The following is a 22,850-nucleotide window of genomic DNA, read 5'->3' as shown; positions in this document are numbered from 1 at the left end:
CAATCTCCCAATTCATTCCACCAACACCACCACCCCCGCCACTTTCCCCCCTTGGTGTGCATACATTTGTTCTCTACATCTGTGTCTCTATTTCTGCCCTGCAAACCAGTTCATCTGTACCATTTTTCTAGGTTCCACATATATGCTTTAATATACAATATTTGTTTTTCTCTTTATGACTTAGTTCACTCTGTATGACAGTCTCTAGCTCCATCCACGTCTCTACAGATGACCCAATTTCGTTCCTTTTTATGGCTGAGTAATATTCCATTGCATATATGTATCACATCTTCTTTATCCATCCATCTGTTGATGGGCATTTAGGTTGCTTCCATGACCTGGCTATTGTAAATAGTGCTGCAATGAACATTGGGGTGCATGTGTCTTTTTTTTTTTTTTTCTTTTTTTTTTTTTGCCATATGTGGGCCTCTCACTGTCGTAGCCTTTCCCGTTGCCGGACGCGCAAGCTCAGCGGCCATGGCTCACGGGCCCAGCCGCTGCGCGGCACGTGGGATCCTCCCGGACCGGGGCACGAACCCGTATCCCCTGCATCGGCAGGCGGACTCTCAACCACTGCGCCACCAGGGAGGCCCGCATGTGTCTTTTTGAATTATGGTTTTCTCTGGGTATATGCCTGATAGTAGGATTGCTGGATCGTATGGTAATTCTATGTTTAGTTTTTTAAGGAACCTCCATACTGTTCTCCAAAGTGGCTGTATCAATTTACATTCCCACCAACAGTGCAAGAGGGCTCCCTTTTCTCCACACCCTCTCCAGCATTTCTTGATTTTCTGATGATGCCCACTCTAACTGGTGTGAGGTGATACCTCATTGTGGTTTTGATTTGCATTTCTCTAATAATTAGTGATGTTGAGCCGCTTTTCATGTGTCTCTTGGCCATCTGTATGCCTTCTTTGGAGAAATGTCTATTTAGGTCTCCTGCTCATTTTTTGATTGGTTTTTTTTTTTTTTTTTAACATTGAGCTGCATGAGCTGTTCATATATTTTGGAGATTAATCCTTTGTCCGTTGATTCATTTGCAAATATTTTCTCCCATTCTGAGGGTTGTCTTTTTGTCTTGTTTGTAGTTTCCTTTGCTTTGCAAAACTTTTTAAGTTTCATTAGGTCCCATTTGTTTATTTTTGTTGTTATTTCCATTACTCTAGGAGGTGGATCCAGTAGGAGTTTAAAAGTATAATTGATATTCTAAAATGTTTATGAGGAAATAAATGCCCAGCACATAGTTAACAATCTTGAAAAGAAAAAGTAGACAAGAGGCACCTCCCGTGTCAGGCATGAAGATATTCTTATACTGCCAAAATAATAAAAAAGAGTGGGCCAACTGGAACAGAACAGAGACATCAGAGGTGGCTCCATATACATATGGACACTTATACAACAAAAGTGATGTCAGATTCATAGGAAATGATAAGTTTTTAGCCCGTGAGAATGGAATATTTAGGTAAAAAGAAAAAAACTGGATCAGAGGTGATCACTAGTTGAATTAAATATTTACATGTCCAGGGAAAATTATAAAGGTAATAGAAAAAAATGGAGCAGCACACCTTTGTGACTTAGAGATAAGAAAGGATTTCTGAAACTAAATCCCCAAAGAGGAAGCATATGGAAAAATTAATTTGATTAATGAATTGAAGATTTCTAATCAAAAAATAACACTGTGATAAAGTTAACAGAGAGAGGACAAATTGAGCTATTTGCAAGATCAAGATAACACTTTTCACCTGTCACAGCTGGAAACGGTCAAATGTTGGCCTATGTGGGGGTATGGAAATTGATACAGGCATTTTGGAGGGCGAGCTGGCATTATTTAATTCTATCCAATGAACCTATATCTTATGCCCCAGCCATCCCAGTTCTGGGTATATACTCTTCAGAAAATCATATGCAGGTTCATAAAGAGTCAGATACAAGGATTTGTGCATTTGAAGTAGTGTGTGCTTTAGCCAAGAGCTGGAGCAAAACCAGATGTCTATCACTGGAGCAGTGGGGAGGTAAACTATAAGGGAAAGCACATCACTAATACTGCAAAGCAGTGAAAAAGTAACAGAAGACATACACATAGCAATGTGGAAGGTTTCTTCCTAAAAATACGTAGTGCTGCATTTTAAAAAATAGTCAGAGGGACATTCTTGGAGGTCCAGTTGTTAAGACTCCACGCTTCCACTGCAGAGGCGGGGGCATGGGTTTGATCCCTGGTTGGGGAACTAAGATCCCACATGCCGCATGGCCATATATATATATATATATATATATATATATATATATATAGTAAAAGAAAAAGGAAAAAATATATAATATAATACAGCTTATATGCTAAAGATACTTGCATGCATGACAAAATAAAAATGCTTATTTTACAAGAATATGCACAAAAAACACACACATTAAGTCATTATAATGACGGCCTTTGAGAGGAAGGATAATTAAGTGGGAAACGGCAATAAAGTGTATTAAATAAAACAGATAAAACAAGAGAGGAGGCTTGCACACACAGATGTTGCAAGTTCTACAAGGACAGGGATTTGGGTCTCTGCTCAACAAACATTTGTCGAATACATGAATGTGACATGAATGGAGGATTATGATTCTTGTCTATATATCTGAGTTCTAATTATTTGGTTGAATCATATGAAACTGTAATTTTTTGTAGGTCAAAACTGGCCAACTGTCAGCAATTGCATATAATTCAACTTAATAGAAAAGGGCAACTGGGGAATAATTAAAGGTTCTTAGGGAAATATAAACAGCCACTGTGAAGACTTGTAGGAGATAACATGAAAGACAAATCAAATTAGATTCCACTTTTTCATGATCAAAAACCACTTAATACTGAAATAATTGAGATGAGATGATTGTCTTTAAAATAAACCACCCTTAAGACCTAAGTCATCAACACCATTTCCTTAAAATATCAGTTACCTATTTTACTAAGTAATGTAACATCTGCATCTTTTGTCATGCTTATCTGTTTTTTAATTGACAATTTTTAAACATACCATTTAAAAATTTTTCACTGTTGGAAGATTTTCCAAAACTTTAAGTGCAGTTTATGTAAGAAAAATTCTGAAAAGTATCAAGTACAGTCACTTTTAAATCTCTCAAAACCATAAAAGGCACTTGTGCCTTCTTTTTTTAATACCATTTTTTATGATTAAAATACAAAAACATGTACATATTTAATGCATACAATTTGATGAGTTTAGAGATAAGTATACACCCATGAAACCATCACTACAATCAAGTCATAAATGTATCTATCCCCTTCAAAAGTTTCCACCCACCCTATTTATTTATTTATTTAGTGATAAGAACATAAAATCTATCCTCTTAGCAAATCTCAGTATTATTAACTATAGGCGCTATACTGTAAGTCGATCTCCAGGACTTATTCATCTAGCATAGCTGAAACTTTATACCCTTAGACTAACACCTCCCTATTTCCCTCTTTCCCCAGCCCCTGGTAACTACCATTCTATTCTCTGCTTCTGTGAGTTTGACTAGTTTAGATTCCTTCTATAAGAGGGATCGGGTAGTATTTGTTCTTTGAAGGCATCTTTGATCTTACAGAAATAATTGTTCAGACAACAGATAAGAGGAAGTGGGAAGAAACTGATAGAATGCATGTGTGCATTTCCCCTTAACTACACTCTGAAAAATTATTTCTGTAAAATCAGAAACTCCTTAAAATGTATCAAGTATATTCTCACTAGACCTTATTTTCGAATGAGCTAACCTGAATTACCTCTTATAACTAAACGTTTTGGAGGTCATTATTAAGTTCTACCTTGAAAACTTTCTCACCATGCTTTATGTCATGGCTACTGTGTCAGGCACCCTTGAGAGCGTTGTTTTTTACTCAGCAAATATTCCATATTGAATGGTGAAATGAAACAGGCATTATGCTTCCTAAAAATGAAGCAAAAAGCATAAGGGCAAAATTATATTTTCCTTTGTTGCACTGACTACATTTTTCTTGAATGAGTGGAAAGTCAAGAAAAACAGACCACAGCTGAGAACTAGTTCACAATGGGTCAAAGAACTGAACTAAAAAGATGAATTGAGAGAAAAAGAAGATGTAGCCTTTGTGATCCCTAGTGAATTAAGCTGTTTCCAGTTCATTTTTGAACCTGCACCTATTAAATGAAAATCTCTGCTTGCAGCAATAAAACGATACAATCTTTGCTCCTTAGGATTTGATAGTCATAAAGGTCGGAGAAAGGCAGCCCAACTCACTTTACTTATCTCCAGCATACTTTGTGGGAAATAACTGCAACAATGGAAATTTTACCTTGACAGTGAAGCGTTTTTTCTTTGGTGGATTCCAAACCGTGCCAGTCGAATGAATGAATGCACGCAGAGGAGTTAAGGATGTCACCAGCACATAAGCTTTAAGAATTACGGATAAATCTTTGGCTCTCAAGAGTGTTTCTTGTGGAGCTAGGACTGTGGTTTGATTCCTAAAAAGTTAAAAATATAATTAAAGCTCCATAATTTGGGGTATGTAATTTATAAATTGCCTCAGGGCTTTGTACATCCCATCTCTCTTTCACTGGACCCCAGCTTTCAGTGTATGGGTTGCCTTAAACGATGTCTAAAATTGTACCTAAAATGAGGCTTAAAGATCTAAAAAATTTAAATTAGTCACATCTGGTACCATCCCAACAAAAGTGATACACATAAAAGTTTAGGATACCCCTGAAATTTTCCGGTTCTGCCCTCTCCTACCTTTGCTCTATCTTATCCTCCACAAGAAAAGATACTGTTTCTCAATAGTGGACAGGCAGGTCACCAAAAATATGCCAAAATACTTTCCCCACTAATTTGATTCTACCTAATAACCTGCACCACAGATAATTAAGGGTTAATTTAAGGGATGAAGTATTAGGAAACACTTCAGTCTAAAAGGAAAAAGGAAAAATAACACTAGTTAAATATTTTGTGATAAAACAAACATAATTTCATTATAAATGATACCAAAATGTATAACCATTTTCTTTTCTGCATCATATTTCTATATTTCAAATATCTAAGTTTGATCAATGAAAAGAGTGTGCTGTTTCATCTTTTGAAGTCTAGGTAAGCAGAAATGCAATGATTCTTCAATAAAAACTATTAACTGTGGAATACTACCTAATAATTATAAAATTACATGGGGCAAACTATTTTGTGTGTTGGATAAGATAATTAAAATCTCTTAATTTTTCACTATAATTTATCTACATGACAAAATCCTTTCCCTGAAGGTAACTTGAATAACTTGGTACCCTACAGTTGCTTTCTGAGAGCCATAAAAAAATAATAACAGAAAAAAATCATTCAGCCATACTCGTAGACTAAGGCATGCTATTTGAGTATAAAATGGAAGTTAAAATTTTAGTTTCACATGGCCAAGGTTTTAAATTCAATTTCCATTAATGTAACTTCCTGGATAAGAGTCCTATTTACCCAAATGTTTATTCTATGGCAAGAGAGATTTGAATTAGTGTAGCAGAAGATCGATGGTGGCATTATTTATTAAGAAGAGATGGCCTAAAATTTATATAACAGAACCTAATAATTCAAACATGTAAAACCCCCAGATGTGTTTGGTGCTTTTCTCTTATTAGGTATCTCTTAAAATGCACGCTTGATATAACAATTCAAGATGATTATCTTACAGCTGTTCACGTCTCCAGTCCCCTGGTCTCCACATATATGACTTCACTGTTTTTAAAAGGTGACTTGAAGCACTCAGCTTTAATTGTATGCTCTGATCCAGACACACTGAGGGGCTCACCGGAAGTTGCAATTCTGAAAAGATTCAACAGAGCAAAAAACAGTCATTCTATTGTTTCCTTTTGGAATGGCTTCCATAATAGAGTCTGCTGTGTTAAACTACTGGTTCCAAGGGAAATAGGCTGCAAATTTTCTCCCCATTCTGAACCAAGGTTCAATCCCTCAAGCATGAAGGCATGTTTAGAGGGGCATTTGCTTTGTAGTATGTTATCTTACCACAGACTAGAAAAACAATTATAATAACTGATTTCAAAATTTTTTCTCAGAAGGTGAAGTAGATTTGGTGTCTCCTTCTGTCCCACACCAAGAGGGTCTTTCTTCCATACAGCTAGGAGATGCTCTCTGGATTAGGGGATGGTGGTTGCAGGAGTTGACTTCTGTCTGCGATGAGAATTTTATATAGATAACTTGAGTTGATTTCCTGACAATACAGTCCTTCACGTCCTAGAGTTTGTCATGCTTCATGACCTTGGTAACCTCAACCAGAGTGCTTCATTATTTTGTAAAATATTATTTAGTGGGTTTTTGAAGTGTGTAAAAGTAAAGACCAACAATAATGACTTATTTCCGAACACTCATACTGATACTTTTAAAAAATAGGTGTATGTACAAGGTTAGAAAAATCAAAGTGTAATCATTGCATAAAGTTTCCACCAACTAACCAATCAATCAACTGCTTACTTACTGAGCACTCAGTAAATGCAAGCCATAAATGCCCTCCTTTCTGTTCTTTTTCAGTGGAAGCGTCAAAGTCATGCAATTCTACAAAACAATTTTCCCCATGGACTCCTCTATGTTTTGACCATGACAACGTAAAAACCTTGGATTCTGCTCATTTTCCTTGGTAATAAAAGCTATGTCTAGACTCCTACTTCAATTTCTTGCCCCTATGATTTCACTGCAATGATCAAGCAGCATGAAAGATTGTTTTATTACTTTATGGCAACTTAATTTTGCTTTGATGTTTTTCTACATGAATTTTCCAGGGGAAAAGAAAAGGAAAAGAAAAAATACTTGGTTCGTTCAGCAAGCCCAAAGATGAATAATTTGGTATAAATTAAAGAGCATCATTAATAACAATTTGAAACACAACCTCCCACAAATATTAGTACCTATAGTGCAACAAATATGATAATAGAATAGCTGTCTAAGCCCACTCACTGCAAAAATAAGTTAATCACTTTATTAATATTAAACTTTTTCTCAGGAACATTTTCTGGAGTAAACCATGAAATGTTATTGATATCATTTACATCAGAATAATAAATGACTTACTAGAAATCTGTAACAGTGATTCCAAATTCTTTTTTAAGTATATTCAAGTCAATCTCAATTTAAATGTAAGACACAAACACTGTGAGTCATTGAGCCTATTTTAAGTGAAAACAGGCATGAACATAGCTCTTCTTTAATGGCACCTTCACAGACCAACTCTGTTTTCAATTTTCACCCTATATTTTTCGTATAATAAAAGGTACATGGCATCACCTTCAATTTCCTTCTCTACTTCAAAAGTATTTACAAATAAACTTATTATATGTGAACCAGTACATATTTAAAATAACAATATTTTCATAATATCTGACTCCAAGAGTGAGACAAATATAGAACATTCAGAGACTAGAGACAATTGCCAAAATGAAATCTGATGAGGGCCAGAGATCCCAATGCCAGAAATAGGTCAAAAACATGGAAATATGTCAGAGAAGATTTTTGGTTATGACACTGAGCAAACATGTTCCTACGGAACCATTTTGTCCTCAGGTTTTTTCCCTCCAATTGACCAGTGATATGACTGGAGTCTGCAGATGTCAGTTTCGGCTGAGCGACACAGGAATCTACTCCTCATAGATGAGGGCACCAAGGGCAAGTCAGAAGCCAAGCAGAGGCTGACAAGAGTTTCTGAATTGGTGCTTCAGTTTCACCTTGAGCTGGGTAAGCCCATCAGTAGCCACCTACGTTTGGCCTATTTTGTATCTTGTAAATGACTAAAGAATTAACCAACTAACTGAGCCAAGGGAGGGAAGGGTCTTCATATCTGAAGTGTTAAATAACTGTTGGTCTTTAAAGATGTTAATAAGGTGATTAAAATCTTGAATTTTTTCCCTCTAAACTCTCTACTCTGGGTAGAATTTAGGCCAGGACATTAAATTCAAATAAATATTTTCTATAAGAATATTCTTCATATTTTCTTCATACATCTAGCATCTTTTGTACTGCCAAGTTACTTTTAGCATATGTGTTCATATGTGTATACATATGCATATATATAAATTACCTAATCTATATATAATTTATTTAATATATTATATAAACATATATTTATATTATATACATATACTATTTTCCAGAGATTTAATACACTCTAACTCAAGCTACAGAGCTTTTTGTTTTGGGGGTTTTTTTTGAATTTTATTTTATTTATTTTTTTATACAGCAAGCTCTTATTAGTTATCCATTTTAGACATATTAGTGTAAATATGTCAATCCCAATCTTCCAATTCATCACACCACCACCCCTTGACATCAGCATTTTATGTCAGTTAACACCACTTGTTTGCATGTCCTTGCAATCCAAGACTGTACTTCCGGGTCTAAGCTGCTACTTAGATGCCTTAAAATAGGTGGGTGGTGGATAATGTCATTTATATCTTGCTATTTCTTACAAAATACACTAAATGTCTTAGGGAAAATAATTCTCTGGTATCCAATAATATCTCAGTCATTTTCAATAAATTAGGGATGTGCAGTCATTGCTTTAAAAAATTCTGTGAGCTGCGGCATCACTCAGGGGTTCAAAGTCATGAGTTAACAATCAAGCTCTCTGCTAGAGTTTGACTCTGTAGACCCAGCCAATGGAAGCTGAATCAAAAGCTTGGATTGTAAGTAGCGGAAAAAATTCAAGCTAGTTTTAAGTCAAAAGGGGAAAAGGCTAAGTAACAGTGAAAAATTATCAAAGGAGAGGTTTTCTGCTCCTTTGGTCCTCTTTTCCTCTCTAAGAAAGAATGATACATGCTTATATGGGAACCAAATCTTTGTAATGTTGTTTGAAGTATGGGAAAAAATTAATTTATTTTTAAATCTATATAAATGAGTTAGAGAGGAAAGTGGACAAAGAGACCATTGAGGAGAGCGGATGTGCAGGATGGTGTTTTGGTGAGCTGGGGGGGTTGCCTAGGGGAAAAAGAGGGTTGTAAAAGTAGAATTTAGCGGAAATTTCATTGTGTGTTGAATAAGGCTAATTGCCCCTTGGCTGCCATATTGTCCCCAACACTACTCTCAAAAACAAAGAAACAAAAAAACTATTAAAAAATTTAAACTACTCCTCAAGGCTTATTTACCAGTAAGTCATGTTGTTATTGGAGGGGGCATTTTAATTAATTAATTTGTTTGCTTAACACAACCTAATGCTCAGCATTCTCTAGGAGGGGCCTTTTTTTTTTTTGTGGTACGCGGGCCTGTCTCACCGCTGTGGCCTCTCCCGCTGCGGAGCACAGACTCCGGACGCACAGGCTCAGCGGCCATGGCTCACGGGCCCAGTCACTCCGCGTCATGTGGGATCTCCCCGGACCGGGGCACGAACCCGTGTCCCCTGCATCGGCAGGCGGACTCTCAACCACTGAGCCACCAGGGAAGCCCTCGGGCGGGCCATTTTTGCCTAAGCTCCCTGCCACACCTGGCTCAATCCCCTGGGGCCAAGGTCAGGTCCCTTCGGCCACTTGGCTGCTGGGGCATATAGCTATGAGGAAGAGGCAGGGCAAGGGGGGGTGATACAGACACAGGCAGGTGAGCAAAATCTGATTTAGAGAAAAGTACATTAAGTTTCTATTAGAAGGGCTGTTCATTCAATTTCATGGATCTAGAGTGAAAAGTGATGAAGGTTCATGGCCTTTCATTATCCATGGAATGATTTGCGAATCACGTTTTCAGCTCGCTGCCTCACAACTACTCACCTGGCCTCCAACTCACCACTACAGCTGATTTCTCTGAGAATGTTGCTCTTTACTCAGCATTTTCTTGGGTCCCCCAAATCTGGCTTTTATTTACCAAATCACTTAAACCATTCACAGAATCCATTAGTCCCAGGGGCTTGAGGTGACATTAGGGCACAACTAGAAATTTTCCAAATTGACATGAGACTCTAGTGATAATAATAATAATAAATGAGTATAATCTAGTGATAATAATAATAATAAAGTGGTAAACAAGTTGCTTTTTGCTTATCTGTATTTTCTATTCTTTTCATATTGAATGTGGCTCACTAGCATAATAAAGGCATAATAAAAGGGAAAGGGAAAAGGAATTAAAAAATGCATGGTTGATCATTTTTAAAACCTGATTTCTATTTTCCTTCTCATGGGTGGCCAAAAAACTTAAAACAGGATACAGCAAAGAACATTTCTATGAACTTCCATGCCTGAAAACAGAATCACGCTTGATAAACAGAATCCACCTCCACTGACCACTATTCATGCTCTCTAATGGCCAAATATGGCTGAGGGCCTTGGAGAAAGTAGCAGAATTAAGAGTACTGAAAGTGACATCTGAGATTCTACGCTCAGTGGCACTGAAGGAGTGAAAAAGCCAGAAAGACAGTGATGATAAAGTGGTAAATTAGTTTAAAGTCTCAAAGATGGATGTAGTTGTCTGTGATGCAAGTTACTAATCAGCAAGACTACACAGGCGGGAGGCAGAAGCTGCAGAGAAAGGAAGGTCATGGATTTGATGAGATCAAAGAGCTGTGATGATGAAAGGGTCATTGGTGTGGACATCAAAACTGATAAGAATGATGGCAGATCTGAAGTCTCCAGAAGAAGTTAATCAACCATGATAATAATATATGATAATAATAATCATATATAATATGATTATAATAATAATAATAAAGTGGTAAACAAGTTCCCTTTCTCATTAGGCCCAGGTATTAGGCTTTCTTAAATAGCTCATTTCTTATTTTCTTGCATTATAAGGGACAGGCTCAAGCTTGTTACAAGAGGTATAGCATGGTACCTGAGATATGGATCTGCTCCTTTCCAGCTGTGTAGCTCAGACGTTCTTGGAGCTTCCATTCCTCTATCTAAAGAAGGCATATCAGTATCTGCCCCATAGATGGTTACAGAGGGTTAAGAGTAAGTAGATAAAAGGCTTGACACAGTGTCCGACACATTGTAAGTAAAGAATTAATGTTACCACGTGTTATTATTTGAGGGTAATTTATCTATAATATAACCTTGTGGCATAAATCATGAAGCCCCAATCTATTTGTAAAACAAACACAAAATTACTACTAATCGTGTCTGATGACTATCTATACTCAACCTCTAACTTTAGGTAAATACTTGGGCATCAATAGGCTTTCTTTCCATATCAGCATGCCTCCAAAAAGAATATATATTGTTGTGACAGTTTTATGTCAGTCTGAAAAACTGAACACCTCATTCAATTTTTCTCTCTGAATCAATTCACGGATATCTTGAGCAATATAGAAATAATACCTTAATATTACTTTTATAGATTTACAACACATATTCTTTTACAAAGCATTTGCATGACAACTCTGTGAGGAAAGAATGGTCACTATAATTGTTCCTATCTTACAAGTCTAGAAAAGAGGCACAAATGGACCAAGTACTTTTCCCAGAGACATGTCACTATACTTAGTAGCTGTGTGGAACTAGAATTCAGGTCTCCTCATACGGGGACCACAGGATTCCTGACTTCCGCCTTCACTAGGTTGAAGGTTAGAATTCTTCTGACCTCTTAGGCGAGGATTCTTACCAGTACTTATGAGCCCTCCCAGAAATGGATGAGGCAAGAGAGTCCTTCAAAAGGCCTTCTCAGTTAACGTGGCTGAATTACCTACTTTTGTCTATTTAGGGGTAAGTTGACCCTTTGATAAGCTACACATTTTCTTGTGAAATGACTATCAACACTGGGATTGTACTGCTGCTATGACTATGATATCATTTTTACCATTAGGTGGTGCTAAGAGAAGTTTAAAGAAAATCGTCCCAAAAGTTATCGAAGCAGTGAATCACAGGATTTGAATGGGGTTTATCATATAATAGAGTCTATGCGTCTCTCCCAGACAGAAGCACACCCAACCCATCATCAAAGAGTAAAGCATCTTCCAAAACAACCCCATTCATTCAGTTAATTATACTTCTGCCAAGATACGTATCCTTTCTAATCATAAGTTCCACTACAGATGAAGGATTCTAAGATTCTATTTAGGGAAATGAATGTAGTTCACTTTGTAGCTTGCTGCAAATCCCATTTTGGGTTTTTATCAATATATATTTCAACAGGATCTGTCAGACTGGAAGACACTAAATGCCTATTAAAATGTATCAGTCCTAATAAATCATATTATTAATTATTATGGTTACAACGAGAACTTCAAGAGACTAGTCACAACAAGCATCATCTTCCCACGAATAAATGTGTTATGTAACATACACTTTATGAAGTTGTGTGCCTTGGGGCTAATGCATCACTTTAGTGGGTTTTCATTTCCTGATATCAATGATATCCTGCAAATCAAAAGTCAGTTCCCAGCCCTGGAGTTCCATGAAAATGAATGAACAAGCCATGAGCGCTGCAAACCTACTAACATTGTTTTTCTTTCATAACACTTGTAATTTTGTTTTTGTTGTTCAGTATCTACCTCTACCACCAGAAGGAGACTGGGTAAGAGATTTTCTTGAAGTTCAACATACTATATCCTCCAACACCAAAATATCTGTCTCTCTCTGTCTCTCGCTGTCTCTCTCTGTCTCTGTATATATATACAGAAATAAATGAATCAAAATCATAGAATAGCTCTCTTTTGCTTATTGAGTTTACTCAAAAAACAAGGCAAGTATGTAAGTTTCAGGATGAATTTTCACCACTTCAGCAGATAAATTCTAGAACTTGATTTCATTTTGCCCCCTTCTTAATCTAGCTCTTGTAATCCCCAAATAAAGCAGCCCCTGATGGCTTAAAATAAAAAGTTTGGCCATTTCTGTAAGAGGTTTTTCATCTATTTTAAAGCAAGTTATGTTTTTGAGAGGCATCTTATCAAGATTTCAGATTCTCTGCTAGCATTTCTGTTGCAAATACAGTGGCTCAGGAAGAAGTGATATGGGGAAAATATCACAAATACTGCTTGGGCAATGTTTTTGTTGAGGAAAAGGCAAACAAATATGGTAGAGTTTATTTCAGAGGGCAACATATTGAGTCACGGAACGTATCTACACACAGCGAGGAATAAACTATTGATTAATAGATGCAGGCTGGGCAAACAGGGTAAACAAATCCATGAAGTACAAGCATAGTTCACTGAGTTTTTATAACGTAATGCAAAGGGAACTCAGTTTTGTTGTTTAAAGTTGTTCGTGTTTTAACAAGTTGTTTTGGTGCCATTTAGACGCAGTGCTACTCTACTATGTTTAGCACAGAAATAAGTAAATGGGGACTTGCTGGAAAGATTTGGACAACAAAAGTAAGTATCTCTCTTATCACCTCTTCCTCTATGGTCTGTTGAAAATCAGACTTAATCATCAGAATCACACACATTGTTGCAAGTGTGCTACGCAATCTTGCCCCTCGTGTGTCCCACTTTTTGGCACAAGATAACAAACTCCCGAGGTGAAATAAGTAAATATACCTACATGATGGCAGGAGGTACACAAGTCATGCACCAGAAATGTAGATTCACCAAACCAGTTCAAGTCTAAAAGGTCAGGGCCATTTAACCAAAGAGCAGAGAGATTAATCAGCTCCCTCAACCAGCCGGTCTTTAGCACAACTTCCGGGATGTCAAGGAGCTGCCATTATGCTGCTTTCCATTACTGGAAAATGGACGTGTTGTCCCTTTCACACTGTCCTGATGCTCAAAGTGCAAAGTAAAACATCGTGAGCAACACCAGAGCAAGAAGCACCTTTGGGTCACTGAGCTCGATCTAGCTTCTCCCAAAGAAAAAGTGAGTCTCCCAAAGCTCCCACTGACCCTCATACCCCAGTGCTACCAGCCTCCACTGACCCTCCCTCCTGTCTTGCCAGTGGCCGGGCAGGAAGCACGTCACAGTATATATACCAGGCACATCGACAAGTTTGCTTCTTAGTCTTAAGATATACCAAATGGAAAGAAGAATTACGTAGTTTACGACTAACAGGCTATAATAAGCAGCAAATATTTTTTCCCATTTTCAAGGAAATGAAGCAAGGCGATGCTATCGTTTTCTCAAAGTCTCCATTTGATTGTGTCTGTGATTAGTCCATTTAGAGATTTATGGCTCACAGGCAGAGTGTTCAGTTTTATGGATAGGCCAAACTCAGTAGATGATTGCTGCATTTGCATGATTCAATAGTTTCCATTAAATTCTGACTGGTCTGCAATGGTGTCTAAAATTGTCATCCATAAAATTATTATTATGTGTTGAAGTATATCGAATGAAAAAAAGGGTATACTTGAGAGAGGAAAAGTAGAGCAGAACGAATTAATTTCTCATATTAGCTAGCTCTGGAGAGCAGAGAAAGGTCTGAGAACATGTGAGAACTGGGGTTCATGGTAGAAAGTAACAAAGAGAAGGAAACATGAATATTCCCTTACTTTAAAATGAATCATTTAGGCAGAATGGTTCGTTCTGCCTAAAGAATGCCATGGGCTTTATCATAAACAGTCAATGAATATTTATCAAAAATCTATAATAGGGCTTCCCTGGTGGCGCAGTGGTTGAGAGTCCGCCTGCCGATGCAGGGAACACGGGTTCGTGCCCCGGTCCGGGAAGATCCCACATGCCGCGGAGCGGCTGGGCCCGTGAGCCATGGCCGCTGAGCCTGCGCGTCCGGAGCCTGTGCTCTGCAACGGGAGAGGCCACAACAGTGAGAGGCCCGCATACCGCAAAAAACAAAAAAACAAAGAAAAAAACCTATAATAATAGACATCCATTGTTTTTATCTGTCCAGTATCTTTCTTCCTTTGGGGATCTGTTCTCCTCTCACCATATGGATCTGGTGAACTGCCAATCACAGTTCCCTGCCTCTTTCTTGGCTGTTATGGGCTGAATTGTATCCCCTCAAAATTCATGTTGAAGGCCTAACTGCCAGTACCTCAGAATGTGACTGTATTTGGAGAAAACGTCTTTAAAGAGATGGTTAAGTTAAATGAGGTCATTAGGGTGAAGGCAGGAAAAGGAGCAGGCAGTAAGCCTGGTGTTGAAGGGACAGTGAAGGGAGGGACTGGCTTGAGCAGAGAGTTAGGCTGGGGGACAACAGGACACCAGGGAGAAATGTAGGGACCTCAGCCTGTGGCAGGCTGTGAATGCCACCCGGAGGAGTTTGGATGAGTGAAGTGGTTAAGAAAGCAGACTCCAGACTCATACTGACTATGTGAAGATACCATTTGTTAGATGTGTGATACTGAAAATTTTACTTAATTTCTCTACACTTGAGATAAATAGGAATAATAATGATATCTCCCTCATGGAGACATTGTGAGGACTTAATGAATTAATATACATATGTATATATGTAAGTATATAGTTTTAAAACAAAATATATTATTAACATATATTTTACATAGATATTGTATGAATAGGTAAAATATATACTAATATAAAATATATGTAATATATATATATTGGGATTACTCCTCTTTATTTTTAACTCAACAATATGGTGTGAATATTTTTCTATGCCAATAAATGTAGCTCTCCATCACTTTTTTTTAACATTTTGTTGTTGTTGATGTGGACCATTTTTAAAGTCTTTATTTAATTTGTTACAATACTCCTTCTGTTTTATGTTTTGGTTTTTCGGCCACAAGGAAGGGGGTTCTTAGCTCCCTGACCGGGGACTGAACCCACACCCCCTGCATTGGAAGGCAAAGTCTTAACCAGTGGACCGTCAGGGAAGTCCCTCCATCACTTTTACCCCCACTTCCCATCACTTTTAATGTCTTCATCGTTTTCCACAGATAAACGTGCCACGATTTGCTCACACTTGAAGTGCATAGTACTCTAGTATGTAAAAATTGTTCATGAACAGGAAAAGTATGGAAAATTATGTAGTTTCACTAAATTTACATTTTTTCTTGCTTTTTGCTTATCTGTATTTTCTATTCTTTTCATATTGAATGTGGCTCACTAGCATAATAAAGGCATAATAAAAGGGAAAGGGAAAAGGAATTAAAAAATGCACGTTTGATCATTTTTAAAATCTGATTTCTATTTTCCTTCTCATGGGTGGCCAAAAAACTTAAAACAGGATACGGAAAGAAAGAGAAGAACATTTCTATGAACTTTCATGCCTGAAAACAGAATCACGCTTGATAAACAGAATCCACCTCCACTGACTACTATTCATGCTCTCTAATGGCCAAATATGGCTGAGGGCCTTGGAGAAAGTAGCAGAATTAAGAGTACTGAAAGTGACATCTGAGATTCTATGCTCAGTGGCATTGAAGGAGTGAAAAAGCCAGTGATGATAAAGTGGTAAATTAGTTTAAAGTCTCAAAGATGGATGTAGTTGTCTGTGATGCAAGTTACTAATCAGCAAGGCTACACAGGCGGGAGGCAGAAGCTGCAGAGAAAGGAAGGTCATGGATTTGATGAGATCAAAGAGCTGTGATGATGAAAGGGTCATTGGTGTGGACATCAGAATGATGGCAGATCTGAAGTCTCCAGAAGAAGTTAATCAACGTGATGATTTTCTTATTGAATATTCTGAATGATCAGGATGTTGAGAGAGGGGAGTAAGGAGGACTGGCAGAGAGACACCAACAAATCCCTCCCAACTCCAGAGATTAAGGTTTTAGTAGAACACCCAGCTTCATTGTTCTTAGGGATTAACGAAGTTACCACTTTGTGAGGAAAATGGAAGGTGGAGTTACCAAGGGTTTAGAGAAATGCAAACATGTGCTAAGAGGAAGGAGTGGAGAGAAGTCCGAGAATAAAGAGGTAGAAGGAGAGGGACCAGGCCGCCAGATGGGATCTGAATCTTAGTGGTAACTGAATTCAACAGATATGAGAAACATGAGGGAACTTTATGTTCCCAGCAAATGCCACTCTGCTGACGTATATCTGGGTGATGCCACGCCATACTGCCTTGAACTCTCCTATGTCTCCAACTCCTCTTCTCTTCTTGGAGCCCAAATGGCTTATGTTAATGAGTCTATGCATTTGAGGACAAGCCAAATACTGAAAATGTGCGGATTATTTGGTCTCTCAAGCTTCTGTATTTGTTACGAATTATTTATGTCACGTGCCAGGCTCTTGTAAACATTTGGGTGTGACTTCTGATCTAGTTAAAAATCTATCCCCAGCTCGAGTCAGAGCATCAGATGGCTAGTTACCTGGGCCTCACTCTTTAGTCCCTAGACAAACTGCCCAATAGACTTGTTTTATTTCTGAAAGAGATGGAGGAAAAGATCACTCTGGCTATAGTCTCGATAATGGACTGGAAGAATTGAGTGGGAATTTGAATGCGCTTCCAGAAATTCTACCAATTAGAAATTCATTGGGTTTGCAAGCTTCTTTTATAAAAATGCAAATACATCTAAGAGGCTTATGACTGGGGTGAGGGTGTAATTTCGTCTGAATTAGTTCCATCAACTTACTTGCTGCTATTACCTAGCTGAAGTCAGTCATACTAAAAAGATGAGAGTTTTACTTGGGGAAAGAATGTTTTGCACAAAGGATATAATCATGTGTGGGACAGAGGTGGAAGACTTCGGAAAGATATAAGCATGAAGGAGCATTCAGAGGACACATAGAGGGGGTGTCAGCATTTGAGAGCACAGAGAATAAGCAACTCTGGTCTTCTGTGAAAGTTTTTGCCTGATTGCCTCGTAGAGGTAAGTCCCCAGTTTCCTTTAACACTGGGAATCTCATTTCTCACATTCTTGTTTGAAGGAGTACATTCCTTAGAGCAGAGGAGAGGAAAAAATGAAATCAATAAAAATCCTCAAATGGTATTAAGCATTGACAATTTCCATGTTGCTTTGTTTAAATTCAAACTAGGCTATTTGATTCCCTGACAATACTTCAATGATATCATATGAGAAACAGAATTTTTTAGGCCTAGAATTTTAAAAACAATCATCAGTTCCACGTGAGATAAAAGCTATTATTGGTCAATATTTTAAAATAAGTTCAATTATGTTATTTAAAGATATATTTTATATTTGGTAGTAAATATCTATAATATTTTAAAGTCTACACTTGTTTCGATACAACAGAATGTGTAAATTCTATTTACCATTTTCCTTTTTTGTGTGTGTGTACTCACGTTACTAAAAAGATGAGGCCAGAGATCCTAAAATGTTCAAAATGCTATCTTTGAGTACAAGTCTGGGTACATTTCAAATTTCACGTAAAAGCCAGTGCTCAGAACTAAGATAAAACTACTGGAAAGAATGAGTAATAGCCAAAACTTTGGCACACTCCTACCCAGGGCTTCTTGGATATCATAAAGGAGAACAAAAACAACCCAAGTAAAACAGTTTCCGTGATGTTTCATTTTGTACTTATATTTCAAATATAGGGGAAAAAAACTTTTTATCAAAAAAACCAAACAATAAAAAGCAACAAAAACCATTAGCAAAAAGTTTGGGCCAATGAAAACATTTGATTTCAAACACCAAAGCATTAAATGGCAAGATAAAAATAAACCTTTGTGCTAGCCAGTAAAAATTCCACAGATTTGTGCCTTTCAATGTGAGTCCCAAGTCTAATGGCAGGTACACTCTGTGTGGTTGGGGAACGGAACAGACTGTCTTAGTCTTACACTCTGTCTTCAAACGCTCCCATATATATCTGGCCCAAACTCTGCTTGTGCTGCCACACTTGCAAGGTCCCACTCAGATTTACTAGGATGATCATCCCTCCTTTCATAGCATCCTTGTCTCTACCTACTGCTCAAGATAAAGCCTGGGAGAGCACGTCTGTATGGGAAAAAGGCACTGTGGAATCATGAAATCTCACCATTACTGATCACTGCCAAATGTCTTATTTTTATAGATAAAAAAAAACTGGAGCACAACCAGGCTTTAAATCTCGCTCTGAATTATACATTGTTTAAGCTTCAGAGCTAAAACCTGTCAGGTATTCTTCTCTGAAATGGTTAGGAGATACTTCTCCATGCATCTTTCACATTTTTGCATCGTTTGCAAACAGAGGCACTGACAATCTGTTCTGAACTATCTTTTCAAAGATATTTATGCAGCAGATAGCCTTGAAAGATAGAGACAGTGTCTCACTCCAGAGCAAAGAGAAGTTTTTGTCCAGTGTAACAAAAATAATGTCTCTCTCTGAGGCAAAGGGCAGGCATACTCACTGACCATTAGGAACATTCAGACTCCCTAAGGTCAGAGTTCTGCTCTTGAAATGCAAACCACTTAGTATACAAGTGTCACCTCCTAGCCCTCTTCACTTGCCCTGCGGGAGGTGGGATTCAGTGAACCAGTGTAAATGCTATTAATCTGTCTGCTGCTATTGCTACAAACAACAAAGTCATTTGTCTCTGACCCAGGAGTCTCCTGTCTTCTGCCAGCTCCCATGAAACTGTGGCAGGCAGACTTGTGAGCTTGAAAGTAGGTGAAATCTCAGACTCTTCACAGTTTTTGACAGAAACATAAAACTGTAGTGATAATCAATCATATGAAGAGAGAAAATATTGAAAGGCCTGTTACTGGACTTTTCAAATCTAGGATCATCCAGTTACCATTTTGGAGATACATAATACATATATATTGTAATATGATTCATTCTTCAAATAAAATTATACACACACACAGACATACCTGTAGCTACACTTTATTTTTTAAATTAAATCTGTGAAATGGGTCTCACTCTACTCACTATATAGATTAAAAAACAAAAACAAAAACAAAAACCAACAAACCCCAAATTTAACTCAAACAGCTAATAGGCGGAGGAGCTAAAATCTCTGGTTTCAAAATTTGTGTTTTGCCTGTCTCTAAATGAAACACAGCTCAAAACAGCATGGGCCACTTTGGCTTTAAATAAAATGGATAAAGTATATAGTATTATGTTTAGTTTTACTATCTTTTTAATAATACCTTACTTTTAAAAATAACTTTAGGGCTTCCCTGGTGGCGCAGTGGTTGAGAATCTGCCTGCCAATGCAGACGACACGGGTTCGAGCCCTGGTCTGGGAAGATCCCACATGCCATGGAGCAACTGGGCCCGTGAGCCACAATTACTGAGCCTGCGCGTCTGGAGCCTGTGCTCCGCAACAACAGAGGCCGCGATAGTGAGAGGCCTGCGCACCGCGATGAAGAGTGACCCCCACTTGCCACAACTAGAGAAAGCCCATGCACAGAAATGAAGACCCAACACAGCCATAAATAAATAAATAAATAAATACATTGTGTATTATTAAAAAAAATAAAAATAAAAATAACTTTAGGCACCAGCATGATGCTATCTAATCTGTATTCAATATTAAATATTCAGCATTCACAACAAATAACATGTTTTTTAATCTTGTGAATACTGGTTTTATAGTGTATAATGTATAATGTATATTCATAGCCAGAGTCTCCAACATCAGCTATTGTTTATAAAGCTTATATCAGAAAACAATGTTGTAGACATATTGCTTTAAAGCTACACATCTAAGAAAATTATCTTCAGCTACAGAAAGATAACATTACAGGAGAAATAATTCGATTAAAAAGGCCGTATATTCCATGAAATTACCTTGTTAGTCACAGAGATAAATAGAAAATTACAAACTAGACAGAGTGGGGAAAGGACTACATGTGTCTGGAACTTACAGATGTTCTTGAGAAAAAAAAATGCTTAAAGCAAAAAAGAAAAAAAAACTTTTTAACTTTATGGAAGCAAAATATAAACTTAGGTAAGAGTTGTTTGGGGAATTTTTTAAAACTGGTAATCCATTTCTGGCTACAAACAGGTTTTCATTATTATGATTCTATTCTGCTAACTCCAGTGCTAATCAATCATTTTGAAATGTAAACAGCAACAAAGAAAAACACACTTTAAAAGTATGTAAGTTCTGGTCAAAACACAAACAAATGTTTTTCAAATTGCCTTAATTAAAGGATTTCTAGATACTTATTAATAATGCATTAATGGGAATATTTTACTTGCTTCTCACGAAAACATTACTTATTTTTTTATAAAATAAAAAACTATCCAGCTAAAGTTTACAAAAACAAAATAAACAGATTAGGGAGTCAGATACACCTGTCATATAAAATGATAACTGCAGAACCAGGTTTATACAGCTATTATTTATTTTAAACAACTATCTTAAATTGAAAGATTATTTGCTGATTTATATTTATTTTATTTTAATCCTTGGTAAATGACAATAGAAGACTGTAGTCTTTGTAATGGGATATGCCAATGTGGTTAATGTTTGATGTAGAAGCAGAAACCCCATGGAAAAGCTGATGGGTTAAGATACCAGTTTTCTGATTCAACTCAGATACAAATTAATTTTTTAAAACATAATTTAAATTATGTGGATTTAAATTTTAATTATATAGTGCAATACTTTCTAGGGGCATAACTATTAAACATTAAGTGGGTTTTAAACTAGAAATGTGAGGAACTCTTTCACTGATGGGTTTTCAAGTAGGCTATAATTTCATCTATGAAGACTCATATGCCATCTGATGTGTTTTTTCCACTCTGGGATTCTACGAGGAAGTGAGATGGTAATTTTTGTCCCAAATTTCTAAAGTTGTCAAGACAAATTGAGAGAACTTCAGAAAGAAGAAACAAAATTGTTAAGATCAGAATCACTTAACATAAAGAAATACATTTTTTTAAAACCTCAAGTTTTATATAATTAAGAAGTACTATAATAATTGTTTTAAATATGAAGCAGCAATTATTTTGAAGACAAATACATAGGAAGAAAAGGAATATTCATCTAGAAAGTTAGAAGGCAAATCTAAAAGAAAGAATATCAATGTTTTGTGTTATTCCTTATTATCAAGGTCCTCCCATTGGCAAAACCTTGTGGATTCTGGAAGATGTGTGATAATGGAATTGATAAACAAAGGAGCTTAGTATGCTGATCTGAGAGCTCCTTAGTCGGTGTCTGCTGAGGAAGCCTATATATCTCACAGGTTTATGCATAAGGAAGCAAATGAAAGATTACCTGGAAATCTTCTAATTAGTTGACATAATCCTTCCTTTCTGCAAAGCTGATGTTGTATTTCTGGTAATATGTTTACCTGAAAGGAATAAAAAAGATTCTAGTGAGTTAGGCATTCTCTGCTAAAGCGAAGAAAATACAAACAGCCTACAGGGTACAGATGTGAAGCATTGTCTACACCATCCACCTCCTACTTTCAAATCTCTGTAAGTCAACATTAAAATCCAAAATAATAGAGTGGTTTATTAGATAACATAAAATAAAAACATGCCCTGAGAAATCTTCAAAATATTTGGGAATACTTGTTAAAACCTTGATATATTTCAAAGCCATGATATTTGCTAGAAAAAATAAGAAAATAATTTATATCATTATGGTAAATAGAGTAACACTACTAACTTGATAGTTGCACATTTTGCTTTGGCAAAAAATAGTACTAAACATTCCTCAAAGTCAACTACACTCCCAAGTTCCAAAGGCCCTCAATGATTTGAATCACGGACATCTAGTGGTAATTCAATGCTAAACCTGTTAGCATTTATAGTTTTCACTTCATACTGAAGGGTATTTATTGCTTTAGAGTATAAAACCCAGTCACCACAAAACTATATTTTAACAAAAATTTGTTCATAGAAAGCTTCATAAATGTTTTCATAAATTCAAACATATCTTTTAATTTTTAAAGAAAAGATACAAGCAAGCTTAATTCCCTCCTCTTCTGAATTGACAGATTAGCTATTCTCAGCTAAATCCCCCAAATAATGCCAAACATGGTAACGCCTCGTTAAAACCAACAGAAAGAGTCAGTGTAAATCAGCTTGAAAATCAGATTCATTTTTGAGCAATTATTGATTACTTTCAAATTAATTCACTCTACCCTAAAAACTTATTAGAGTTTCTTTACTGTGGCTGGC

General features: G+C 36.8%; 1 protein-coding gene across 1 annotated transcript in view; it reads right to left on the bottom strand.

Moving 5' to 3' along the window:
* The window catches only part of CPED1 (cadherin like and PC-esterase domain containing 1), a 300,745-nt gene that overhangs the window by 202,365 nt on the left and 75,530 nt on the right, over positions 1-22,850 (bottom strand). The window contains exons 5-7 of the mRNA XM_007459334.1: positions 21,940-22,015; positions 5,679-5,811; positions 4,310-4,478 (exon numbers count right to left, since the gene is read on the bottom strand). Coding sequence (XP_007459396.1) covers positions 4,310-4,478; positions 5,679-5,811; positions 21,940-22,015 — 378 coding nt within the window. The remainder of the gene's footprint in view (positions 1-4,309; positions 4,479-5,678; positions 5,812-21,939; positions 22,016-22,850) is intronic.

This window comes from Lipotes vexillifer, unplaced genomic scaffold, assembly GCF_000442215.2.
Source record: "Lipotes vexillifer unplaced genomic scaffold, Lipotes_vexillifer_v1.1 scaffold116, whole genome shotgun sequence".
Taxonomy (NCBI): Eukaryota; Metazoa; Chordata; class Mammalia; order Artiodactyla; family Lipotidae; genus Lipotes; species Lipotes vexillifer.
The sequence above is the reverse complement of the archived record's forward strand: the minus strand, read 5'-3'. Positions and strand labels throughout refer to the sequence as shown.